Source organism: Salvelinus fontinalis, chromosome 29, assembly GCF_029448725.1.
Source record: "Salvelinus fontinalis isolate EN_2023a chromosome 29, ASM2944872v1, whole genome shotgun sequence".
Classification (NCBI taxonomy): Eukaryota; Metazoa; Chordata; class Actinopteri; order Salmoniformes; family Salmonidae; genus Salvelinus; species Salvelinus fontinalis.
The window spans coordinates 13,126,503-13,153,474 of NC_074693.1; the positions used below are offsets into that span (position 1 = coordinate 13,126,503).

Consider the following 26,972-nt stretch of genomic DNA (forward strand, 5'->3'; position numbering starts at 1 on the left):
ACTTTCTTGCAATGGTGAGTGAGTTTACGCCACACAGTATCAAGGATATCTAAATTAAAGGGGAGGGCGGCAGTGCTGTTTAGCCGACAGTTTTCCTGTTCAAACTCATTATCCGTCCACTTCAAAGTTGCACATACTGGTAATTCACAGACATAAATGTAATATTTTGACTACATTACATTGCTTTGAGGAAGACATTTAAGAAACGGAATAGGCCTACTGTTAAAGAATGGACACCTTGCAATCAGGTAATTTGATTTAATTATACTTATGCACTTGTTTAAAAAACATTCCCTATTGCCTACAAAATAACAAAAAAACTACACAGTATATGCAATGTGTAGGCTACAATTTACTGTGCATTTAGTTAGGTTAGGGTAGCTTAAGTTAGGTTAGGTGCATGGGTGGAAAAAAGGTACTATAATGTGGGCTTCAATAGGACTACTGATACAATAGACCCTGTGATGTGGGCTTCAATAGGACTACTGATACAATAGACCCTGTGATGTGGGCTTCAATAGGACTACTGATACAATAGACCCTGTGATGTGGGCTTCAATAGGACTACTGATACAATAGACCATGTGATGTGGGCTTCAATAGGACTACTGATACAATAGACCATGTGATGTGGGCTTCAATAGGACTACTGATACAATAGACCATGTGATGTGGGCTTCAATAGGACTACTGATACAATAGACCCTGTCATGTGGGCTTCAATAGGACTACTGATACAATAGACCGTGTGATGTGGGCTTCAATAGGACTACTGATACAATAGACCCTGTCATGTGGGCTTCAATAGGACTACTGATACAATAGACCGTGTGATGTGGGCTTCAATAGGACTACTGATACAATAGACCCTGTGATGTGGGCTTCAATAGGACTACTGATACAATAGACCATGTGATGTGGGCTCCAATAGGACTACTGATACAATAGACCCTGTGATGTGGGCTTCAATAGGACTACTGATACAATAGACCCTGTGATGTGGGCTCCAATAGGACTACTGATACAATAGACCCTGTGATGTGGGCTTCAATAGGACTACTGATACAATAGACCATGTGATGTGGGCTTCAATAGGACTACTGATACAATAGACCATGTGATGTGGGCTTCAATAGGACTACTGATACAATAGACCATGTGATGTGGGCTTCAATAGGACTACTGATACAATAGAGTCAAACAACCTGATGAGAGATCAGAATTTTAAATAGCTACAAAAAAAGTGGATGTTCAGGTGTAATCAAGATTTGGTCCTGGATTTCCCCACCTTGCCTGACACACACGTATATGACACATTGTTCACATTAGTTCAAGCTCCAGGGCTAACATGAATCACACACTTTGTTATTCAAAAATCAAAAGGCAGCTTAGATTATGGATAATAAATGGATGATCTTAGGAGATCTCGAGTGCACAGTGCAATAACATCACACGCTTTAATTCTCAAAGATCACTGAAAATGGAAGACATTTTTATACGAGACAAAGCAATGAACTTTGAGTTCTAAAATCAAAGAGAAGCTTTTGTGTTGTGTGAGAAATCTAGACAACAGTGGAGTTTCCTTTCCCTCAAAAACAATCTGACTGATGCGGACAGGAAATGGGACAGGAAGTAGCCTTGGGGAAACAGGAAGTGCCTGAGACAATACAGATTCTGAGGATTGGCCCCCAGCTGCATTTTTAAGTCTGAAAAAGGATACAGTCACACATAAACGTTCCTTATCGACGGAGAAAAACAAACATTGCAGTTAAAATGGGAAATTGTACTTGGAAATGAAGATTAGGAATCAAGAGCATCAGCCACGAAGGTCTTAAAATCAGGAGACAACTTCTCTTTATTTAACGTGTGTGTTGCTATGAACATGATGTCTCTCCATTTTGGAAACATGTCTGAAAATCCTACCAAAAGACAGTTAGAAATCAATTAAACCACATGCCTAATAATAAACTTTATGCAGAAAGACAAAATCTTTGATATTCAGTCAGGACAGGCAAGACCAATGTATAACTGAGGTAATGATCTATTAACAGCTAAACACGTTTCATGACCCCTACGGTTATAACAAGCTATAACAGATTATGACTGATTATAATGATTCTTACAGGAGTTTTGTATTCCCTCAGGCATTGTTATGCTGCCATCTCTCCTCCGCTGTGACTGTCATTAGTAGCCTCAGTGGACCATTCACTGTACAAAAGCACACTTGTCTTGGTGCATTATGCTAATTCACTTCCTAACAACCGGACAACATTCCATTGTTCTAAACCCCAGCGTTTTCCGAAACTTGGTGCACGTTTTGGTTTTTGCCCCTAGCACTACACAGGTATATCAAACGATCAATGCCTGATAATTAGTTGATTATTTGAATCAGCTGTGTAGCGCTAGGGGCAAAAACCAAAACGTGCACCGAGTTCGGGAAACACTTTCCAAACACTGGGCGATGAGGAAATGTTATAACGTATTACTGCCACTGGGAGGCACTAGATACCCGGAAATATACTGTATAGTATGTAGGCTGCATGATAGGCTATCTTCTCTATCGGCAATGGCTATTGTATAACACTTCAAATGACAGCTGTAGTCAAATCAAACATGAATATGAAAAAAACTAAAAACATGTTAGGGTCTTGAAATATTTAAATATTGTCTTGAATTTTGTTTTGAAATAGACACATTTTTACAGTTATCATAAATTCGATATTATACAATTTCATTGAAGGATAGCACCGTGCATACGGTGTCAATTTTTTTTCTAGATGAAAATACCCTGTTAAACCCCTCTGATTCAATAAGTTATTGATCAATTAACAACTAAATGCAACAAGACAAAAGTTGCAGATCCAAATTATAGTAAATCATACATGTACATTATTTGTACTGTACACACACACACACACACACACTCACACGGAAACACACACACACCAAACCCAACACAGAGTGTGTGTCCCAAATTGCACCCTATTTCCTATATAGGTCACTTCTTTTGACCAGAGCCTTATGGGCCCCTGCACAAATGTAATACACCTATATAGGGAATAGGGTGCCATTTTAAACACAGCCACACAATTATATACAAACAGTGTCTTCACTCAGACTAGGTCTCTTCGTCATCGCTGTGATGTTGTGCTTGTTTCTCCTCCGTCAGGCGACTCTCATCAATGTTCTCCAGTGAGTCGGCTCTCTGTAGTACAAGGTCAGACACGTTAATACACGGTAAGGTGTTCTGCTCGGGATAAATCCAGGGCTTCAGGTTAGGGTTGTGCTTCCTCTTCCACTCTGGATACTTCTGACAGGCCTTGTAGATCTTCTTCATGGCCTAGGGGGAAGGAGCACAAATATTCAGATTTTAAATGAATGTGTTAGTTAAGAGCCTCTCAGATAAGCCTTTTTCATTTAACCTTACCTGACTTGCCTAGTTAAGTAAAGAACAAATTCTTATTTACAATGACGGCCTACCGGGGAACAGTGGGCTAACTGCCTTGTTCAGGGGCAGAAGGACAGATATTTACCTTGTCAGCTCAGGGATTCGATCTAGAAACCTTTTGATTCGTTTATAAATAGTTTATAAATGTGTAATAAACAGTTATAAAGCCATGGTATTATCTTTCATGGTATTCTTGACAGTGATTTTGGAATCAAAACATCTTTGGGAAGTGCATGAACTTCCTGAAACCACTAGATGGAGACAGAGGTATTCAATAATATAGGCCACCCTTGTGCTTTGTTAGGCACACTCTCTCTATTTCTCGAGTTTCAAGATAGCACATTACCAAGACAGATTGATAATAATAATAATATTAATAATAATAATATACTATTACCTTTGGTGCTACGAACTGAGAAGCTCTATTCACCACCCACTTTGGAAGGGAACCTGCAGTTCAAACAAAAAAACATGAAAAAGGCTTCTGTAGTGGCAAGTCATATTTCAAGTACTTTTTCAAGCACTAATACTTATTTTCAAGGACTATCAATTTGTAAATAGTTCTTATAATGCAATTGTTTCTAGTTGCCACCCTATAGCAGTATATCGCCAAAACCTCATGAAAAAAAAAAACGAAAAAAAAAAAACCTAGTATTCATCACTACCTTACAAGTTCTACTCAATAATATGTTGTTTTACTACTTATTTACTACATTTGTGGTAAGTCAGTACTGATGATTTTGTAATTTGAGTAGTGATGAGCAGAGTTTTGGGACATGCCTACTGGTAAACCAACATTCCCTATTCACATTACTACACAATTCCAGCTGAATGACTGTGTTTTTATTGGGCAATGGGGAATCTACTAATTAATAGCTAAAAACGTCCTGCTTCCGACTGGCAACTCTGAGTGTCGCCCGGCGGGAGAAGGGCAGGTGGGCTGTGAGAGGAAACAGTAACAGAATAGAAGTGTTGCTATACAGTAGTTCCTGCAGGACCCCTGGTTTACAGTATACAGAACAGAAGTGTTGCTATACAGTAGTTCCTGCAGGACCCCTGGTTTACAGTAACAGAACAGAAGTGTTGCTATACAGTAGTTCCTGTGCGACCCCTGGTTTACAGTATACAGAACAGAAGTGTTGCTATACAGTAGTTCCTGCAGGACCCCTGGTTTACAGTAACAGAAGTGTTGCTATACAGTAGTTCCTGCAGGACCCCTGGTTTACAGTAACAGAAGTGTTGCTATACAGTAGTTCCTGCAGGACCCCTGGTTTACAGTATACAGAACAGAAGTGTTGCTATACAGTAGTTCCTGCAGGACCCCTGGTTTACAGTAACAGAAAAGAAGTGTTGCTATACAGTAGTTCCTGCTGGACCCCTGGTTTACAGTAACAGAAGTGTTGCTATACAGTAGTTCCTGCAGGACCCCTGGTTTACAGTAACAGAACAGAAGTGTTGCTATACAGTAGTTCCTGCAGGACCCCTGGTTTACAGTATACAGAACAGAAGTGTTGCTATACAGTAGTTCCTGTGCGACCCCTGGTTTACAATATACAGTACATAAGTCTTGATATAGTTCCTGCATGACACCTTTACACGTTGAAATGACACGTTTACAGTAAGGACAGTATACAGTAGATATAGTTCATGCAGGACCCCTGGTTTACAGTAAGGACAGTATACAGTAGATATAGTTCATGCAGGACCCTGGTTTACAGTAAGGACAGTATACAGTACATATAGTTCATGCAGGACCCCTGGTTTACAGTAAGGACAGTATACAGTAGATATAGTTCATGCAGGACCCTGGTTTACAGTAAGGACAGTATACAGTAGATATAGTTCATGCAGGACCCCTGGTTTACAGTAAGGACAGTATACAGTAGATATAATTCATGCAGGACCCCTGGTTTACAGTAAGGACAGTATACAGTAGATATAGTTAATGCAGGGCCCCTGGTTTACAGTAAGGACAGTATACAGTAGATATAGTTCATGCAGGACCCCTGGTTTACAGTAAGGACAGTATACAGTAGATATAGTTCATGCAGGACCCCTGGTTTACAGTAAGGACAGTATACAGTAGATATAGTTCATGCAGGACCCCTGGTTTACAGTAAGGACAGTATACAGTAGATATAGTTCATGCAGGACCCCTGGTTTACAGTAAGGACAGTATACAGTAGATATAGTTCATGCAGGACCCCTGGTTTACAGTAAGGACAGTATACAGTAGATATAGTTCATGCAGGACCCCTGGTTTACAGTAAGGACAGTATATAGTAGATATAGTTCATGCAGGACCCCTGGTTTACAGTAAGGACAGTATACAGTAGATATAGTTCATGCAGGACCCCTGGTTTACAGTAAGGACAGTATACAGTAGATATAGTTCATGAAGGACCCCTAGTTTACAGTAAGGACAGTATACAGTAGATATAGTTCATGCAGGATCCCTGGTTTACAGTAAGGACAGTATACAGTAGATATAGTTCATGCAGGACCCTTGGTTTACAGTAAGGGCAGTATACAGTAGATATAGTTCATGCAGGACCCCTGGTTTACAGTAAGGACAGTATACAGTAGATATAGTTCATGAAGGACCCCTAGTTTACAGTAAGGACAGTATACAGTAGATATAGTTCATGCAGGATCCCTGGTTTACAGTAAGGACAGTATACAGTAGATATAGTTCATGCAGGACCCTTGGTTTACAGTAAGGGCAGTATACAGTAGATATAGTTCATGCAGGACCCCTGGTTTACAGTAAGGACAGTATACAGTAGATATAGTTCATGCAGGACCCCTGGTTTACAGTAAGGACAGTATACAGTAGATATAGTTCATGCAGGACCCCTGGTTTACAGTAAGGACAGTATACAGTAGATATAGTTTATGCAGGACCCCTGGTTTACAGTAAGGACAGTATACAGTAGATATAGTTCATGCAGGACCCCTGGTTTACAGTAAGGACAGTATACAGTAGATATAGTTCATGCAGGACCCCTGGTTTACAGTAAGGACAGTATACAGTAGATATAGTTCATGCAGGACCCCTGGTTTACAGTAAGGACAGTATACAGTAGATATAATTCATGCAGGACCCCTGGTTTACAGTAAGGACAGTATACAGTAGATATAATTCATGCAGGACCCCTGGTTTACAGTAAGGACAGTATACAGTAGATATAGTTCATGCAGGACCCCTGGTTTACAGTAAGGACAGTATACAGTAGATATAGTTCATGCAGGACCCCTGGTTTACAGTAAGGACAGTATACAGTAGATATAATTCATGCAGGACCCCTGGTTTACAGTAACAGAACAGAAGTGTTGCTATACAGTAGTTCCTGCAGGACCCCTGGTTTACAGTATACAGAACAGAAGTGTTGCTATACAGTAGTTCCTGTGCGACCCCTGGTTTACAATATACAGTACATAAGTCTTGATATAGTTCCTGCATGACACCTTTACACGTTGAAATGACACGTTTACAGTAAGGACAGTATACAGTAGATATAGTTCATGCAGGACCCCTGGTTTACAGTAAGGACAGTATACAGTAGATATAGTTCATGCAGGACCCTGGTTTACAGTAAGGACAGTATACAGTAGATATAGTTCATGCAGGACCCCTGGTTTACAGTAAGGACAGTATACAGTAGATATAGTTCATGCAGGACCCTGGTTTACAGTAAGGACAGTATACAGTAGATATAGTTCATGCAGGACCCCTGGTTTACAGTAAGGACAGTATACAGTAGATATAATTCATGCAGGACCCCTGGTTTACAGTAAGGACAGTATACAGTAGATATAGTTAATGCAGGGCCCCTGGTTTACAGTAAGGACAGTATACAGTAGATATAGTTCATGCAGGACCCCTGGTTTACAGTAAGGACAGTATACAGTAGATATAGTTCATGCAGGACCCCTGGTTTACAGTAAGGACAGTATACAGTAGATATAGTTCATGCAGGACCCCTGGTTTACAGTAAGGACAGTATACAGTAGATATAGTTCATGCAGGACCCCTGGTTTACAGTAAGGACAGTATACAGTAGATATAGTTCATGCAGGACCCCTGGTTTACAGTAAGGACAGTATACAGTAGATATAGTTCATGCAGGACCCCTGGTTTACAGTAAGGACAGTATATAGTAGATATAGTTCATGCAGGACCCCTGGTTTACAGTAAGGACAGTATACAGTAGATTTAGTTCATGCAGGACCCCTGGTTTACAGTAAGGACAGTATACAGTAGATATAGTTCATGAAGGACCCCTAGTTTACAGTAAGGACAGTATACAGTAGATATAGTTCATGCAGGATCCCTGGTTTACAGTAAGGACAGTATACAGTAGATATAGTTCATGCAGGACCCTTGGTTTACAGTAAGGGCAGTATACAGTAGATATAGTTCATGCAGGACCCCTGGTTTACAGTAAGGACAGTATACAGTAGATATAGTTCATGAAGGACCCCTAGTTTACAGTAAGGACAGTATACAGTAGATATAGTTCATGCAGGATCCCTGGTTTACAGTAAGGACAGTATACAGTAGATATAGTTCATGCAGGACCCTTGGTTTACAGTAAGGGCAGTATACAGTAGATATAGTTCATGCAGGACCCCTGGTTTACAGTAAGGACAGTATACAGTAGATATAGTTCATGCAGGACCCCTGGTTTACAGTAAGGACAGTATACAGTAGATATAGTTCATGCAGGACCCCTGGTTTACAGTAAGGACAGTATACAGTAGATATAGTTTATGCAGGACCCCTGGTTTACAGTAAGGACAGTATACAGTAGATATAGTTCATGCAGGACCCCTGGTTTACAGTAAGGACAGTATACAGTAGATATAGTTCATGCAGGACCCCTGGTTTACAGTAAGGACAGTATACAGTAGATATAGTTCATGCAGGACCCCTGGTTTACAGTAAGGACAGTATACAGTAGATATAATTCATGCAGGGCCCCTGGTTTACAGTAAGGACAGTATACAGTAGATATAATTCATGCAGGACCCCTGGTTTACAGTAAGGACAGTATACAGTAGATATAGTTCATGCAGGACCCCTGGTTTACAGTAAGGACAGTATACAGTAGGTATAGTTCATGCAGGACCCCTGGTTTACAGTAAGGACAGTATACAGTAGATATAATTCATGCAGGACCCCTGGTTTACAGTAAGGACAGTATACAGTAGATATAATTCATGCAGGACCCCTGGTTTACAGTAAGGACAGTATACAGTAGATATAGTTCATGCAGGACCCCTGGTTTACAGTAAGGACAGTATACAGTAGATATAGTTCATGCAGGACCCCTGGTTTACAGTAAGGACAGTATACAGTAGATATAGTTCATGCAGGACCCCTGGTTTACAGTAAGGACAGTATACAGTAGATATAGTTCATGCAGGACCCCTGGTTTACAGTAAGGACAGTATACAGTAGATATAGTTCATGCAGGACCCCTGGTTTACAGTAAGGACAGTATACATAACAGAAGTGTGACGATAGTGTGCCAGCTGTTTTCCATGTCATGAATTGGAGGTTTGCAACGTACGCACACACACACACACACACACACACACACACACACACACACACACACACACACACACACACACACACACACACACACACACACACACACACACACACACACACACACACACACACACACACACACACACACTCTCTTCACACTCAAGGACAGAAATGAGGCTAGACTGTTGTTAAATTACAATGGAGCACACAGAGTAGTTGTAGACAATGTGGTGTTCTGCTGCACCCTGACATTGGGTTTACAAAAGGTGCAAGAGAAGACACACTGTAGTGTACGACACTGTATACTATAGTGAAATGGTCTCTCCACACTTTAATCAGATGCAATGTCAGCGTTTAATGGTTAAGCTTTCGGTCAGTAATGGCCTTCTTTAAAACACCGTGGTTAAAAGCACCTTAAATATCTTGGACAGGAAGGATATGCCACAGGTCACATCATCGGCCTAATAGGTTTCAAAAAGTTACTTATGAAACGGAACCTTGTTGCGTTTGATCTTCGCCTGATTCCTCCCTAAGACCTGTGTCTGTGTACACAGAGGTATTTCAACAGGACTCTCTCAGTGTGGAGTGAAGCTAGGGGAGTTTCAGCTAACTGGTGTTACGTACACAAACGGACAGAGCGGTCTTCTCATAGCACCCTATGACAGCGATGCACTGTATCCAGATCTGGTGTTGACCAGCATAGAGCTGTACTGTAAACACCAAAACATGATGTTATGTAAATCATTTAGAATGTACAGTACTGTATATAACCAGTTACAAAGGTTTACCTTTGGGATCGACCTGCGTTAGGTAATAGAGAGTGGAGGAGCTGGCTCCGTTGGACTGGATCAGGTAGCCTGTCAGCAGAGACACCGCTCTCACATAGTCCTTTTTGGGCGGATATTGCTGAAATAAGACCAATCAAATCAAAGTAATATTCATTAATGAATTACCATTTTTTTTTTCCAGTCAGCTGTTCATATTATGTTTAGAGGTTTTTTGTTTGTTAAACAACCCAGACTTCAACCCAGACTTTAACCCAGACTTCAACCCAGACTTCAACCCAGACTTCAACCCAGACTTCAACCCAGACTTCAACCCAGACTTTAACCCAGACTTCAACCCAGACTTCAACCCAGACTTCAACCCAGACTTTAACCCAGACTTCAACCCAGACATCAACCCAGACTTTAACCCAGACTTCAACCCAGACTTCAACCCAGACTTTAACCCAGACTTTAACCCAGACTTCAACCCAGACTTCAACCCAGACATCAACCCAGACTTCAACCCAGACATCAACCCAGACTTCAACCCAGACTTCAACCCAGACTTTAACCCAGACTTTAACCCAGACTTTAACCCAGACTTCAACCCAGACTTTAACCCAGACTTCAACCCAGACTTCAACCCAGACTTTAACCCAGACTTTAACCCAGACTTTAACCCAGACTTCAACCCAGACTTTAACCCAGACTTTAACCCAGACTTCAACCCAGACTTTAACCCAGACTTCAACCCAGACTTTAACCCAGACTTCAACCCAGACATCAACCCAGACTTCAACCCAGACTTCAACCCAGACTTCAACCCAGACTTCAACCCAGACTTTAACCCAGACTTCAACCCAGACTTCAACCCAGACATCAACCCAGACTTCAACCCAGACATCAACCCAGACTTCAACCCAGACTTCAACCCAGACTTCAACCCAGACTTTAACCCAGACTTTAACCCAGACTTCAACCCAGACTTTAACCCAGACTTCAACCCAGACTTCAACCCATACTTTAACCCAGACTTTAACCCAGACTTTAACCCAGACTTTAACCCAGACTTCAACCCAGACTTTAACCCAGACTTTAACCCAGACTTTAACCCAGACTTCAACCCAGACTTTAACCCAGACTTCAACCCAGACTTCAACCCAGACTTCAACCCAGACTTCAACCCAGACTTCAACCCAGACTTTAACCCAGACTTCAACCCAGACTTCAACCCAGACTTCAACCCAGACTTTAACCCAGACTTCAACCCAGACATCAACCCAGACTTCAACCCAGACTTCAACCCAGACTTCAACCCAGACTTCAACCCAGACTTTAACCCAGACTTTAACCCAGACTTCAACCCAGACTTCAACCCAGACATCAACCCAGACTTCAACCCAGACATCAACCCAGACTTCAACCCAGACTTCAACCCAGACTTTAACCCAGACTTTAACCCAGACTTTAACCCAGACTTCAACCCAGACTTTAACCCAGACTTCAACCCAGACTTCAACCCAGACTTTAACCCAGACTTTAACCCAGACTTTAACCCAGACTTCAACCCAGACTTTAACCCAGACTTTAACCCAGACTTTAACCCAGACTTCAACCCAGACTTTAACCCAGACTTCAACCCAGACTTTAACCCAGACTTCAACCCAGACATCAACCCAGACTTCAACCCAGACTTCAACCCAGACTTCAACCCAGACTTCAACCCAGACTTTAACCCAGACTTCAACCCAGACTTCAACCCAGACATCAACCCAGACTTCAACCCAGACATCAACCCAGACTTCAACCCAGACTTCAACCCAGACTTCAACCCAGACTTTAACCCAGACTTTAACCCAGACTTCAACCCAGACTTTAACCCAGACTTCAACCCAGACTTCAACCCATACTTTAACCCAGACTTTAACCCAGACTTTAACCCAGACTTTAACCCAGACTTCAACCCAGACTTTAACCCAGACTTTAACCCAGACTTCAACCCAGACTTTAACCCAGACTTCAACCCAGACTTTAACCCAGACTTCAACCCAGACTTCAACCCAGACTTCAACCGAGACTTTAACCCAGACTTCAACCCAGACTTTAACCCAGACTTCAACCCAGACTTCAACCCAGACTTTAACCCAGACTTTAACCCAGACTTTAACCCAGACTTCAACCCAGACTTTAACCCAGACTTTAACCCAGACTTCAACCCAGACTTTAACCCAGACTTCAACCCAGACTTCAACCCAGACTTCAACCCAGACATCAACCCAGACTTCAACCCAGACTTCAACCCAGACTTTAACCCAGACTTCAACCGAGACTTCAACCGAGACTTCAACCGAGACTTCAACCGAGACTTTAACCCAGACTTCAACCCAGACTTTAACCCAGACTTTAACCCAGACTTTAACCCAGACTTTAACCCAGACTTCACAACAGAAGCATGAAGAGATGTTGACCCCACTTCAACAGTAGACAGGGCAAGGCTTTCTGGATGCCGAGCCATCCAACATTGTGTGTAGATAAAGGTACATACCGGGTGTTTGACAGAGTAGTTGATGATCAGGTAGTCGTTGCCCAGAGGAAGCCATGATCTCATGGTAACAAAGTCCCTGTTCTTCAGGGGGCTCGGGCACTTCCCTACAAAACACAATGACAACATGACTTCAGTGGAAGATGTTTCAATGAGTCCAAATGTCCACATATTGTAGCATTCTATTGTCTAGTTCTCAATGATTCTCAGTGATGAACTGCCTCACAACCCAGTCTATTCAGTCTATTTCTATAACGGATTAGATTGCATGTTTGCTGTACCTTTCATCTGCAACATGTGGTTACAGTAGGCTTAGTCATAGAAACACCTTTTACTTTGAGAAATATTCTTTAAGTCTACTACATCTGTTGAATCATACCGGCACATTGACTCACACTGACCGGCACATTGACTCACACTGACTGGCACATTGACTCACACTGACCTGCACATTGACTCACACTGACCGGCACATTGAGTCACACTGACTGGCACATTGACTCACACTGACCGGCACATTGACTCACACTGACCGGCACATTGACTCACACTGACCGGCACGTTGACTCACACTGACCGGCACGTTGACTCACACTGACTGGCACATTGACTCAGACTGACTGGCACATTGACTCACACATTGACTCACACTGACCGGCACGTTGACTCACACTGACTGGCACATTGACTCAGACTGACTGGCACGTTGACTCACACATTGACTCACACTGACTGGCACATTGACTCACACTGACTGGCACATTGACTCACATTGACTGGCACATTGACTCACACTGACTGGCACATTGACTCACACTGACTGGCACATTGACTCACACTGACCGGCACATTGACTCACACTGACCGGCACATTGACTCACACTGACCGGCACGTTGACTCACACTGACCGGCACGTTGACTCACACTGACTGGCACATTGACTCAGACTGACTGGCACATTGACTCACACATTGACTCACACTGACCGGCACGTTGACTCACACTGACTGGCACATTGACTCAGACTGACTGGCACGTTGACTCACACATTGACTCACACTGACTGGCACATTGACTCACACTGACTGGCACATTGACTCACATTGACTGGCACATTGACTCACACTGACTGGCACATTGACTCACACTGACTGGCACATTGACTCACACTGACCGGCATATTGACTCACACTGACCGGCACATTGACTCACACTGACTGGCACATTGACTCACACTGACTGGCACATTGACTCACACTGACTGGCACATTGACTCACACTGACTGGCACATTGACTCACACTGACTGGCACATTGACTCAGACTGACCGGCACATTGACTCACACTGACCGGCACATTGACTCACACTGACCGGCACATTGACTCACACTGACCGGCACATTGACTCACACTGACCGGCACATTGACTCACACTGACTGGCACACTGACTGGCACATTGACTCACACTGACTGGCACATTGACTCACACTGACTGGCACATTGACTCACACTGACTGGCACATTGACTCACACTGACCGGCACATTGACTCACACTGACTGGCACATTGACTGGCACACTGACCGGCACATTGACTGGCACACTGACTGGCACATTGACTCACACTGACTGGCATATTGACTCACACCGATTGGCATATTGACTCACATTGACTCACACTGACCGGCACATGGACTCAGACTGACTGGCACATTGACTCAGACTGACTGGCAAATTGACTCACACTGACTGGCACTGACTGGCATATTGACTCACACTGACCGGCACATTGACTCACACTGCCTCATGTATACTGATTCAATACCAGGAGGCTTATCATCAGTAAACAATGTGACACTAACTCACAGGAGTAATATCCTACATCTGAGACTAATTCACAGGAGTAATATCCTACATCTGACACTAACTCACAGGAGTAATATCCTACATCTGAGACTAACTCACAGGAGTAATATCCTACATCTGAGACTAACTCACAGGAGTAATATCCTACATCTGAGACTAACTCACAGGAGTAATATCCTACATCTGAGACTAATTCACAGGAGTAATATCCTACATCTGACACTAACTCACAGGAGTAATATCCTACATCTGAGACTAACTCACAGGAGTAATATCCTACATCTGAGACTAACTCACAGGAGTAATATCCTACATCTGAGACTAACTCACATGAGTAATATCCTACATCTGAGACTAACTCACAGGAGTAATATCCTACATCTGAGACTAACTCACAGGAGTAATATCCTACATCTCAGACTAACTCACAGGAGTAATGTCCTACATCTGAGACTAACTCACAGGAGTAATATCCTACACCTGAGACTAACTCACAGGAGTAATATCCTACATCTGAGACTAACTCACAGGAGTAATATCCTACATCTGAGACTAACTCACAGGAGTAATATCCTACATCTGAGACTAACTCACAGGAGTAATATCCTACATCTGAGACTAACTCACAGGAGTAATATCCTACATCTGAGACTAACTCACAGGAGTAATATCCTACATCTGAGACTAACTCACAGGAGTAATATTCTACATCTGAGACTAACTCACAGGAGTAATATCCTACATCTGTGTTGACAGTAAGTCTGCCGATATCGTGGGTGTCAATCATGTTGCCGTCCCATTTCTTCCGGTAGCTGGTGTCATGAAGGACGTCGTAAAGGGTGTCAGCAGTCACGTCCTTGCACACTATCCTCATCTGAAACAATAAGACACAAAAATGTATTGAGAAATACAATTATGTAATAACCTATACCGATAAACCCTGTTACCACGTCAACTACATAGAAATGAGTACGTACCGACTTTGTTGCCACTACAGTTATTACCGTGTAGTTACATAGGACTGGGTTAGCTATGAATAACATGGGACTGATTCCACTTCCCTGAACTGTGATCTCTGAAGCTGGAACTGTCTTTAGTATCAACGAAGTAAACAAGAGATCTGACACAAAACATGCTAGAGTCTCTCTTCCAGAAGGGTTGATGTTAACACCTTGTTATTTGGAATGTTGCCCATTGATCAGTCCGTGTTTTATAGAAATCATTACACTGTTTAGAAAACCAGGTGAGAATAGGGTACAGTAGACCACCATAACAACAACAACATTGGAAGTTGAGGAAGCCGAATATATTAAATTGCTGTAATATCTGTGTGACCACATGGAACCAACGGAATATACCAGAACCTACCTAAATGTATTAATTTACAATATGAGATATTAGTTGAATTAATAATAAACTATATGAAGTGTTTCCTTGGAGATATTACGTAAGATTACAGCCATCTTAATGCGCTCTGTTTCCATGATAGTGTACATCATGTTAAACTCCATCCAGTGTAGTGTACATCATATTAAACTCTATCCAGTGTAGTGTACATCATGTTAAACTCTAGCCCAGTGTAGTGTACATCATATTAAACTCCATCCAGTGTAGTGTACATCATGTTAAACTCTATCCAGTGTAGTGTACATCATGTTAAACTCTATCCAGTGTAGTGTACATCATGTTAAACTCTAGCCCAGTGTAGTGTACATCATATTAAACTCCATCCAGTGTAGTGTACATCATGTTAAACTCTAGCCCAGTGTAGTGTACATCATATTAAACTCCATCCAGTGTAGTGTACATCATGTTAAACTCTATCCAGTGTAGTGTACATCATATTAAACTCCATCCAGTGTAGTGTACATCATGTTAAACTCTATCCAGTGTAGTGTACATCATATTAAACTCCATCCAGTGTAGTGTACATCATGTTAAACTCTATCCAGTGTAGTGTACATCATATTAAACTCCATCCAGTGTAGTGTACATCATATTAAACTCCATCCAGTGTAGTGTACATCATATTAAACTCCATCCAGTGTAGTGTACATCATATTAAACTCCATCCAGTGTAGTGTACATCATATTAAACTCTAGCCCAGTGTAGTGTACATCATATTAAACTCTATCCAGTGTAGTGTACATCATGTTAAACTCCATCCAGTGTAGTGTACATCATATTAAACTCCATCCAGTGTAGTGTACATCATATTAAACTCTATCCAGTGTAGTGTACATCATATTAAACTCCCTCCAGTGTAGTGTACATCATATTAAACTCTATCCAGTGTAGTGTACATCATATTAAACTCTATCCAGTGTAGTGTACATCATATTAAACTCCATCCAGTGTAGTGTACATCAGGTTAAACTGTTTACAGTAGACCTAGCTACAAGCCAAGCACAGTGTATTATATTACAATGTAAACAAGTAAATAAATGGATTTCCCCCATATCTCAGACGCATCAGTGGCTGATGATTATACCATTCTGCCTGCATCACAGCAGCAGAGTGGGATAGGATCATGGGATAGCTGGGGGCCACAGCAGCAGAGTGGGATAGGATCATGGGATAGCTGGGGGCCACAGCAGCAGAGTGGGATAGGATCATGGGATAGCTGGGGGCCACAGCAGCAGAGTGGGATAGGATCATGGGATAGCTGGGGGCCACAGCAGCAGAGTGGGATAGGACAATGGGATAGCTGGGGGCCAGAGCAGCAGAGTGGGATAGGATCATGGGATAGCTGGGGGCCAGAGCAGCAGAGTGGGATAGGATCATGGGATAGCTGGGGGCCACAGCAGCAGAGTGGGATAGGATCATGGGATAGCTGGGGGCCCACAGCAGCAGAGTGGGATAGGATCATGGGATAGCTGGGGACCTTCAAGCCTTTCCTTCTGTTTGTGTTTGAGTGTTTTAATGTCCAAGATAAATGTACCTTATCTTATTTGATCAGATCTCTTCTAATGTTGCCTGCCCCAAGCCTTTCCTTGTGTTTGTGTTTGGGAGAGGAAGGAAGGACTAGGACAGGTGTCGGTGGTCAGACGTTTAGTGTTTGTATTCAACCATGAGGCTGCAACAGGAGTTTCCCTTAACACTTCCAATGGATACCCTCTTCATCAAGCATTATAAGCACACGTATAACACCTTATTAGCTGTGTATAATGCATTATAATGCACAACTTAGTTTACTTTCCTGATGCTCTCCATAGCTGTAGTAAATATGTTTATTTTGACTCTTCTGTGATCAATGAGCTTTATTCTAATCAGTTATCTTCAATGGGGGAACATTATGTAATTTGGCTTCTGTAACAACAATATGGCAGATCAAATACTGGACTCTTTGTGACTAAAGATTTACGAAAAGACAGGATTCAAGATGAATGTGGAAACTACAGGACAAAGAGATGATGCATTCAATTAAATTTGACCCATTGTGATAGGGGTATAAAGTACAGGATAGGAATAGTGTAAAGAGGGGTTGGGCCTAGCCCGGAATAAGCATTCCACTTCTTTCCATTCTAAATCTTACAGGATAACTTTAGTTGATCAGTGTGCAGGGACTACAGTACTGTATATAGCATGCCAGGTGCAACACGATCAGATATTGTGCGTCGGGTCAACGTATCAAACGGCTCCATGTAACTCAATCAGTAGGTAGCTAACGTTGAGTTAATAATTCACCATCACACCCCCCCCCCCCCCCCCCCTGTCCAACCTCCGTCCAGGCCTGGCTGCAACAGAAGGCTTAGTCACTCCTCATTTCCACTGCCTGGGTTGCCTCCTTAGGTCAGGTCCCTCTGAATGGAATGTCGTCAATACCTACCTCTAACCCTCTATTATTCAGGAGCCAAGAAGTGCATCACTGCCCCGGAAAGATTCATGCATTATAAAGAGAGGCCTATCCAGTCATCATCTCCTGTTATGTTGACGTGTGTGCTGAGTGTCGAAAATTATTTTCTCATTTATCCTTCTAAACAATCCATCATTCCTACCCTGTTTCTTCTTTTTCCCTCTTTATTTACCCCATCTGGGTTCCCGCCCGGGTCAGCTGGAGTTCCTTCAGTAAGGGCTGCTACCCTCTTGGCCTGGCAGCAGGGAGGGAATCAGGTTTCCTCATTACTAGCTGCTAGCCATTACCACAGTTTTCCACTGTTAATTTTTCAGGATGTCTCCTGGGTGGACGTCACCTCAGAGACCCAGACTGCCTTCCCTTTCTGACAGAGAGAAACCAGAGGTCTACAGAGGCATGGTCAGACCGTCTACTATCTTGACTAGAACCCAAACATTTGATCATATTACTCCAGTGCTAGCCTCTCTACACTGGCTTCCTGTTAAGGCTAGGGCTGATTTCAACGTTTTACTGCTAACCTACAACACAATAAAATTTACTTGGTCCTACTTATCTCTCCGATTTGGTCCTGCCGTACATACCTACACGTACGCTACGTTCACAAGACTCAGGCCTCCTTAGTGTCCCTAGAATTTCTAAGCAAACAGTAGGAGGCAGGCATTTCTGCTATAGAAGTTAATTTTTATGGAATGGTCTTTACTAAAGACTCATCTCTTCAGTGGGTCATATGATTGAATGTAGTCTGACACAGGGGTGTGAAGGTGAACGGCAAGGTGCTGTCTCTGCCTGGCCGGTTCCCCTCTCTCCACTGGGATTCTCTGCCTCTAACCCTATTACAGGGGCTGAGTCACTGGCTTACTTGTGCTCTTCCATGCCGTCCCTAGGAGGGGTGAGTCACTTGAGTGGGTCGAGTCACTGACGGGATCTTCCTGTCCGGTTTTGCGCCCCCTCGGGCTCGTGCTGTGGAGGAGATCTTCGTGGGCTATACTCAGCCTTGTCTCAGGGTCTGTTGATATCCCTCTAGTGGTGTGGGGGCTGTGCTTTGGCAAAGTGGCTGAGGTTATATCCTGCTTGGTTGGCCCTATCCGGGGGTATCGTCGGACGGGGCCACAGTGTCCCCCGACCCTCACTGTCGCAGCCTCCAGTATCTATGCTGCAATAGTCTATGTGCTGGGGGGCTAGGGTCAGTCTGTTATATCTGGTGTAATTCTCCTGTCTTATCTAATGTCTTGTGTGAATTTAACTATGCTCCCTCTAATTCTCTCTCTCCCTCCCGCAGGACTACCTGGCCTGATGAGTCCTGGCTGTCCCCAGTCCACCTGGTCTGGGTGGAACCCTGAACTGTTCACCGGATATTCTACCTTGTCCCGGACCTTCTCTCTCTCTCACACACACACACACACACACACACACACACACACACACACACACACACACACACACACACACACACACACACACACACACACACACACACACACACACACACACACACACACACCTGCTGTCTTGACCTCTGAATGCTCGGCTATGAAAAGAAAACTGACATTTACTACGACATACTGACCTGTTGCACCCTCAACAATCTGGCCTTAATGGCCAGGTCTCTTATGATCTCCACCCGGCACAGCTAGAAGAGGCCTGGCCACCTCTCAGTGCCTGGTTCCTCTCTAGGTTTCTTCCTAGGTTCCTTCCTTTCTAAGGAGTTTTTCCTAGCCACCGTGCTTCTACACCTGCATTGCTTACTGTTTGAGGTTTTAGGCTGGGTTTCTGTACAGCACTTTGGGACATCTGCTGATGTAAAAAGCGCTTTATAAATACATTTAGTCTTACCTAGGACTACAGTACAGCTGGCTTCTACAGAGGCATGGACAGATCACCTAGTCTTACCTAGGACTACAGTACAGCTGGCTTCTACAGAGGCATGGACAGATCATCTAGTCTTACCTAGGACTACAGTACAGCTGGCTTCTACAGAGGCATGGACAGATCACCTAGTCTTACCTAGGACTACAGTACAGCTGGCTTCTACAGAGGCATGGACAGATCATCTAGTCTTACCTAGGACTACAGTACAGCTGGCTTCTACAGAGGCATGGACAGATCACCTAGTCTTACCTAGGACTACAGTACAGCTGGCTTCTACAGAGGCATGGACAGATCACCTAGTCTTACCTAGGACTACAGTACAGCTGGCTTCTACAGAGGCATGGACAGATCACCTAGTCTTCACAGACAAGTGGGCCGTAATGTCGTCTAGTGTGTTGAGGGTTCTATTTCTGAATGACTTGTTTAGACCCTACTTTGTTACAGTATGCATCTACATAGGCTATACTGCTATACTGATATAGTACTAGCCTTCTATACTACTACGCAGCTATACTGCTATACTGCTGTACTACTACCCTGCTATACTACTATCATGCTATACTGCTGCCCTGCTATACTACTACCCTGCTATACTACTACCATGATATACTACTACCCTGCTATACTGCCACCCTGCTATACTGCTACCCTGCTATACTGCTACCCCGCTACACTGCTATACTACCACCCTGCTATACTACTACCCCACTATACTGCTATACTGCTATACTACTACCCTGCTATACATATATACTACTATACTGCTATAATACTCCCATGCTGTACTAGTATACTTCTACCCTGCTATACTACTACCCTGCTGTACTGCTACCCCGCTATACTACTACCCTGCTATACTGCTATACTACTACCCCGCTATACTACTACCCCGCTGTACTACTACCCTGCTATACTACTACCCTGCTATACTTCTACCCTGCTATACTACTATACGTCTACCCTGCTATACTACTTCCATGCTATACTACTTCCCTGCTATACTACTACCCTGCTATACTGCTATACTTCTACCCTGCTATACTTCTACCCTGCTATACTACTACCCCGCTATACTACTTCCATGCTATACTACTATACTTCTACCCCGCTATACTACTTCCCTGCTATACTACCACCCTGCTATACTACTACCCTGCTATACTTCTACCCTGCTGTACTACTATACGTCTACCCTGCTATACTACTTCCATGCTATACTACTTCCCTGCTATACTACTACCCTGCTATACTGCTATACTTCTACCCTGCTATACTTCTACCCTGCTATACTACCACCCTGCTATACTACTATACTTCTACCCTGCTATACTACTTCCATGCTATACTACTTCCCTGCTATACTACTTCCCTGCTATACTATTACCCTTCTACCCTGCTATACTACTACCCTGCTATACTTCTACCCTGCTATACTACTACCATGCTATACTGCTATACTACAGTACTACTACCCCGCTATACTTCTACCCTGCTATATTACTACCCTACTATACTACTATACTTCTACCCTGCTATACTACTTCCATGCTATACTTCTTCCCTGCTATACTACTACACTGCTATTACTGCTATACCTCTACCCTGCTATACTACCACCCTTCTATACTACTACCCTGCTATATTACTACCCTGTTATACTGCTACCCTGCTATACCACTACCCTGCTATACCACTACCCTGCTATACTGCTACCCCGCTATACTTCTACACTGTTATACTGCTACCATGCTATACTGATGCCCCGTTAGACTACTACCCTGCTATACTACTACCCTGCTATACCTCTACCCTGCTATACTACTACCCTGCTGTACTGCTATACTACGGTACTACTACTCTGCTATACTACGGTACTACTACCATGCTATACTACTACCCTGCTATACTACTACCCTGCTATTCTACTACCCTTCTATACTACTACCCTGCTATACTGCTACCCTTCTATACTACTACCCTGCTATACTGCTTTACCGCTATACTGCTATACTACTATACTGCTATACTACTACCCTGCTATTCTACTACCCTTCTATTCTACTACCCTGCTATACTGCTACCCTTCTATACTTCTATACTACTACCCTGCTATACTGCTTTACCGCTATACTGCTATACTACTATACTGCTATACTACTACCCTGCTATACTACGGTACTACTACCATGCTAAACTACTACCCTGCTATAATACTACCCTGCTCTACTTCTACCCTGCTTTACTACTACCCTGCTATCCTACTACCCTGCTATTCTACTACCCTTCTATACTGCTACCCTGCTATACTGCTACCCTTCTATACTTCTATACTACTACCCTGCTATACTGCTTTACCGCTATACTGCTATACTACTATACTGCTATACTACTACCCTGCTATTCTACTACCCTTCTATTCTACTACCCTGCTATACTGCTACCCTTCTATACTTCTATACTACTACCCTGCTATACTGCTTTACCGCTATACTGCTATACTACTATACTGCTATACTACTACCCTGCTATACTACGGTACTACTACCATGCTAAACTACTACCCTGCTATACTACTACCCTGCTATACTGCAACCCTTCTATACTTCTATACTACTACCCTGCTATACTTCTACCCTGCTTTACCGCTATACTACTATACTTCTACCCTGCTATACTGCTACCCTGCTATACTACTACCCTTCTATACTGCTACCCTGCTATACTATTAACCTGCTATACTTCTACCCTGCTATACTATTAACCTGCTAAACCACTACCCTGCTATACTACTACCATGCTACCCTGCTATACTGCTACCCTGCTATACTGCTACCCTGCTATACTACTATACTGCTACCCTGCTATGCTACCATACTATACTGCTATACCATACTATACTACTATGCCACAATACTACTACCCTGATATACTGCCGTGCTACTATGCCACTATACTACTACTCTGCTATAGTACTATGCTTCTACCCTGCTATACTACTACCCTTGTATACTACTATAAATCTACCCTGCTATACAACTACACTACTATACTAATCAATCAATCAGTATTTATAAAGCCCTTTTTACATCAGCCGATGTCACAAAGTGCTGTACAGAAACCCAGCCTAAAACCCCAAACAGCAAGCAATGCAGATGTAGAAGCACGGTGGCTAGGAAAAACTCCCTAGAAAGGCAGGAACCTAGGAAGAAACCGAGAGAGGAACCAGGCTCCGAGGGGTGGCCAGTCCTCTTCTGGCTGTGCCGGGTGGAGATTATAACAGAACATGGCCAAGATGTTCACATGTTCATTGATGACCAGCAGGGTAAAATAATAATAATCACAGTGGTTGTCGAGGGTGCAACAGGTCAGCACCTCAGGAGTAAATGTCCGTTGGCTTTTCATTGCCGTTAGAAACAGCAGGTGCGGTAGAGAGAGAGTCGAAAACAGCAGGTCCGGGACAAGGTAGCACGTCCAGTAAACAGGTCAGGGTTCCATAGCCGCAGGCAGAACAGTTGAAACTAGAGCAGCAGCATGACCAGGTGGACTGGGGACAGCAAGGAGTCATCAAGCCAGGTAGTCCTGAGGCATGGTCCTAGGGCTCAGGACCTCCGAGAGAAGAGAGAAAGAGAGCGAGAAAGAGAGAGAGAATACTTAAATTCACACAGGACACCGGATAAGACAGGTGAAATACTCCAGATATAACAGAATGACCCTAGCCCCCCGACACAAACTATTGCAGCATAAATATTGGAGGCTGAGACAGGAGGGGTCGGGAGACACTGTGGCCCTGTCCGACGATACCCCTGGACAGGGCCAAACAGGCAGGATATAACCCCACTCACTTTGCCAAGGCACAGCCCCCGCACCACTAGAAGGATATCTTCAACCACCAACTTACTATTCTGAGAACAGGCAGAGTTTAGCTCATGAAGACATCCCCCACGACACAAACCCAATACTGCTATACTGCTATACTGCTATACTGCTATACTGCTATACTATGCTGCTATGCTGCTATGCTGCTATACTGCTATACTGCTATACTGCTATACTATGCTGCTATACTGCTATACTGCTATACTACTATGCTGCTATACTGCTATACTGCTATACTGCTATACTGCTATACTATACTACTATGCTGCTATACTGCTATACTGCTATACTACTATGCTGCTATACTGCTATACTGCTATACTGCTATACTATGCTGCTATACTGCTATACTGCTATACTGCTATACTGCTATACTATACTACTATGCTGCTATACTATCTTGCCTATGCCGTTCGGCCATCACTCATTCATATATTTTTATATACATATTCTTATTCATTCCTTTACACTTGTATGTATTAGGTAGTTGATGTGAAATTGTTAGGTTAGATTACTTGTTAGATATTACTGCATGGTCGGAACTAGAAGCACAAGCATTTTGCTACACTCGCATTAACATCTGCTAACCATGTGTATGTGAAAAATAAAATTTGATTTGATACTACACTGCTATACTACTATACTGTGCCGCTATACTGCTATACTACTTTACCGCTTTAATATACTGCTATACTACTATACCGCTTTAATATACTGCTATACTATACTACCATACTGCTATACTATACCATACGGTACTACAGCAATACTACTATACTACTGCGCTGCTATACTGCTACCCTGCTATACTACTATACTATGCTACTATACTACTGCCCCGCTATACTATACCACCACCCTGCTATGCTACTATACTGCTATACTACTACCCATCTATACTATTCTACTGCTATACTACTGTACAATATTACCCTACTATACTATGCTACTATACTACTACCCCACTATACTATACCACCACCCTGCTATACTACTATCCTGCTATACAACTATCCTACTATACAAATATCCTGCTATACTACTATACCATACTGCTATACTACTATACCATACTGCTATACTACTACCATGCTCTGCTACTATACCGCTATACTACGACACTGCTACCCTGCTATACTACTATACCATACTGCTATACTACTACCATGCTCTGCTACTATACCGCTATACCATACTGCTATACTACTATACCATACTGCTATACTGCTATACCATACTGCTATACTACTACCATGCTCTGCTACTATACCGCTATACTGCTATACAACTACCCTGCTATACTACTATACCACACTGCTATAATACTATTACCATGCTCTGCTACTATACCGCTATACTACTGCCATGATATACTGCTACCCTGCTATACTCTAGTGCAGAATTAGGAGCCACCTGAATTCCTATCCATTGATGCAATCCCAAACCTTCCATGAAATATGAATTCATCCTCTGGAACTGATGAGGATTTTCAACATTTCACTGCATAATCTCTCTCTCTCTCTCTCTCTCTCTCTCTCTCTCTCTCTCTCTCTCTCTCTCTCTCTCTCTCTCTCTCTCTCTCTCTCTCTCTCTCTCTCTCTCTCTCTCTCTCTCATCATAAACTCAGACTGAATAAACTGCTCTCGTATCAACAAGCATTTGCTGCAAGATGAGAAACCTCTGCAGTTATTTATCTAGTGAGTGTTACAGTATAGGAGAGAGAGTTTTAGAGCAGACACAGCAGTATGGGTAATGTAATGCTCCAGGGGTCTCTAAGTGGGAGGACAGAAGAGAAACACAGCAGTATGGGTAATAGAATGCTCCAGGGGTCTCTAAGGGGGGAGGACAGAAGAGAAACACAGCAGTATGGGTAATAGAATGCTCCAGGGGTCTCTAAGGGGGGAGGACAGAAGAGAAACACAGCAGTATGGGTAATGGAATGCTCCAGTGGTCTCTAAGGGGGGGGGGGGGGGGGGACAGAAGAGAAACACAGCAGTATGGGTAATGGAATGCTCCAGGGGTGTCTAAGTCTACTGTAGAATACTGAGATGCATCCCAAGTGATGGAGAGACACTGACAGCATTTGTCATTATGTGCCACTAATATGGTTAAGAGACCAGCACATATTCTAATAACTCATGGTTGACTATGTTAATTAACAGTCACCAGTGCATTACAAAGCCTAAACCCTGGTGTAATCAATGACCTACTTAGTCATTACTGAATGCAATGGTATTTTCACAAAGGTAAACCTACATCTCAAGTCTAGCTACTCTAGTCTACTCCGGACACAATATCATGAATAAGGCTGTATACAGTATTAATTGATGATTATGTTGATTTAAACACTAGGTTAAAGTATCATTATGATTCCACACATTAGATTAGAACCTGTTCAGTTATTATCATATTTTGTCATGTTTTTAAGGAAGCGCTACAGTAGTCGGGTTTCTCTTGGAAACCTCAAGTTCCACACTTCCAGTCTTCTCTCCTCTCCGCAGTGCAGTGCTTTCCCTTTAAGCACCGCACCAGACCCATCAGATGGATGCTGTAGTAGCGACATACTTGCCTTTAGTTTCTGGATAGTTTTACACTCTTCATCCCTGCACCACACCGTCACGCTTCCCTTGTTGTAGCGCGCGGTCCATCCTTCGTGGTTTTCACATTGTTCCTTGAAAGAGGTAAAGTCTGTATCGTCTGGAATCTGAACGGGCATCTTCCTGTACCCTACTTGTGATGTGGTTCCAATATATCAGTAGGAGACTGACGACAGACAGAGAGTGGTAAATCCCCTACTTCCTTTATCTCTGTTAACTCCCACTGCAATGCTGAGTTTGATGGTGATGGTAGATGTCAGCACAAAGTGCTTTCCAGGGGAAATACAGTTGAAGTCCCAATAACAAGTAGAAGCGAATTTAATGGTAGAGCTATGACTAATTGACGAGGACTTTTGTCCGGAGTTCTGTTGATACTGGCACTTACTTTCAGCAGGTGCACCTACGTCGTACTAATGTCCCCTGACGCTCTCACCCCCTAACGTCGTCATAGTGGTGGAGCACGGTAAATAGATAGAGGCGTCACGTTACCAATATCCCGATTTCAGGTGCGGTAGTCCTAGACAACATGGCGCGTATTCAGTCAGACTGACAGATGAACAAGATCAGGTGTCATGATTTATGATGTAGA

The 26,972-nt window shown here is 43.0% G+C and overlaps 1 protein-coding gene across 1 annotated transcript; it reads right to left on the minus strand.

Annotated features, from left to right (window-relative positions):
• Window positions 1-1,831: 1,831 nt before the first annotated feature.
• Window positions 1,832-26,972, minus strand: LOC129827449 (START domain-containing protein 10-like). Its single transcript, XM_055888308.1, has 6 exons — window positions 26,356-26,972; window positions 14,911-15,058; window positions 12,321-12,424; window positions 9,797-9,914; window positions 3,846-3,898; window positions 1,832-3,340 (listed from the first exon to the last, which is right to left on the minus strand). The coding sequence occupies exons 1-6, from the start codon at window positions 26,500-26,502 to the stop codon at window positions 3,119-3,121; spliced, it is 792 nt and encodes a 263-aa protein (XP_055744283.1). The 5' UTR covers window positions 26,503-26,972; the 3' UTR covers window positions 1,832-3,118.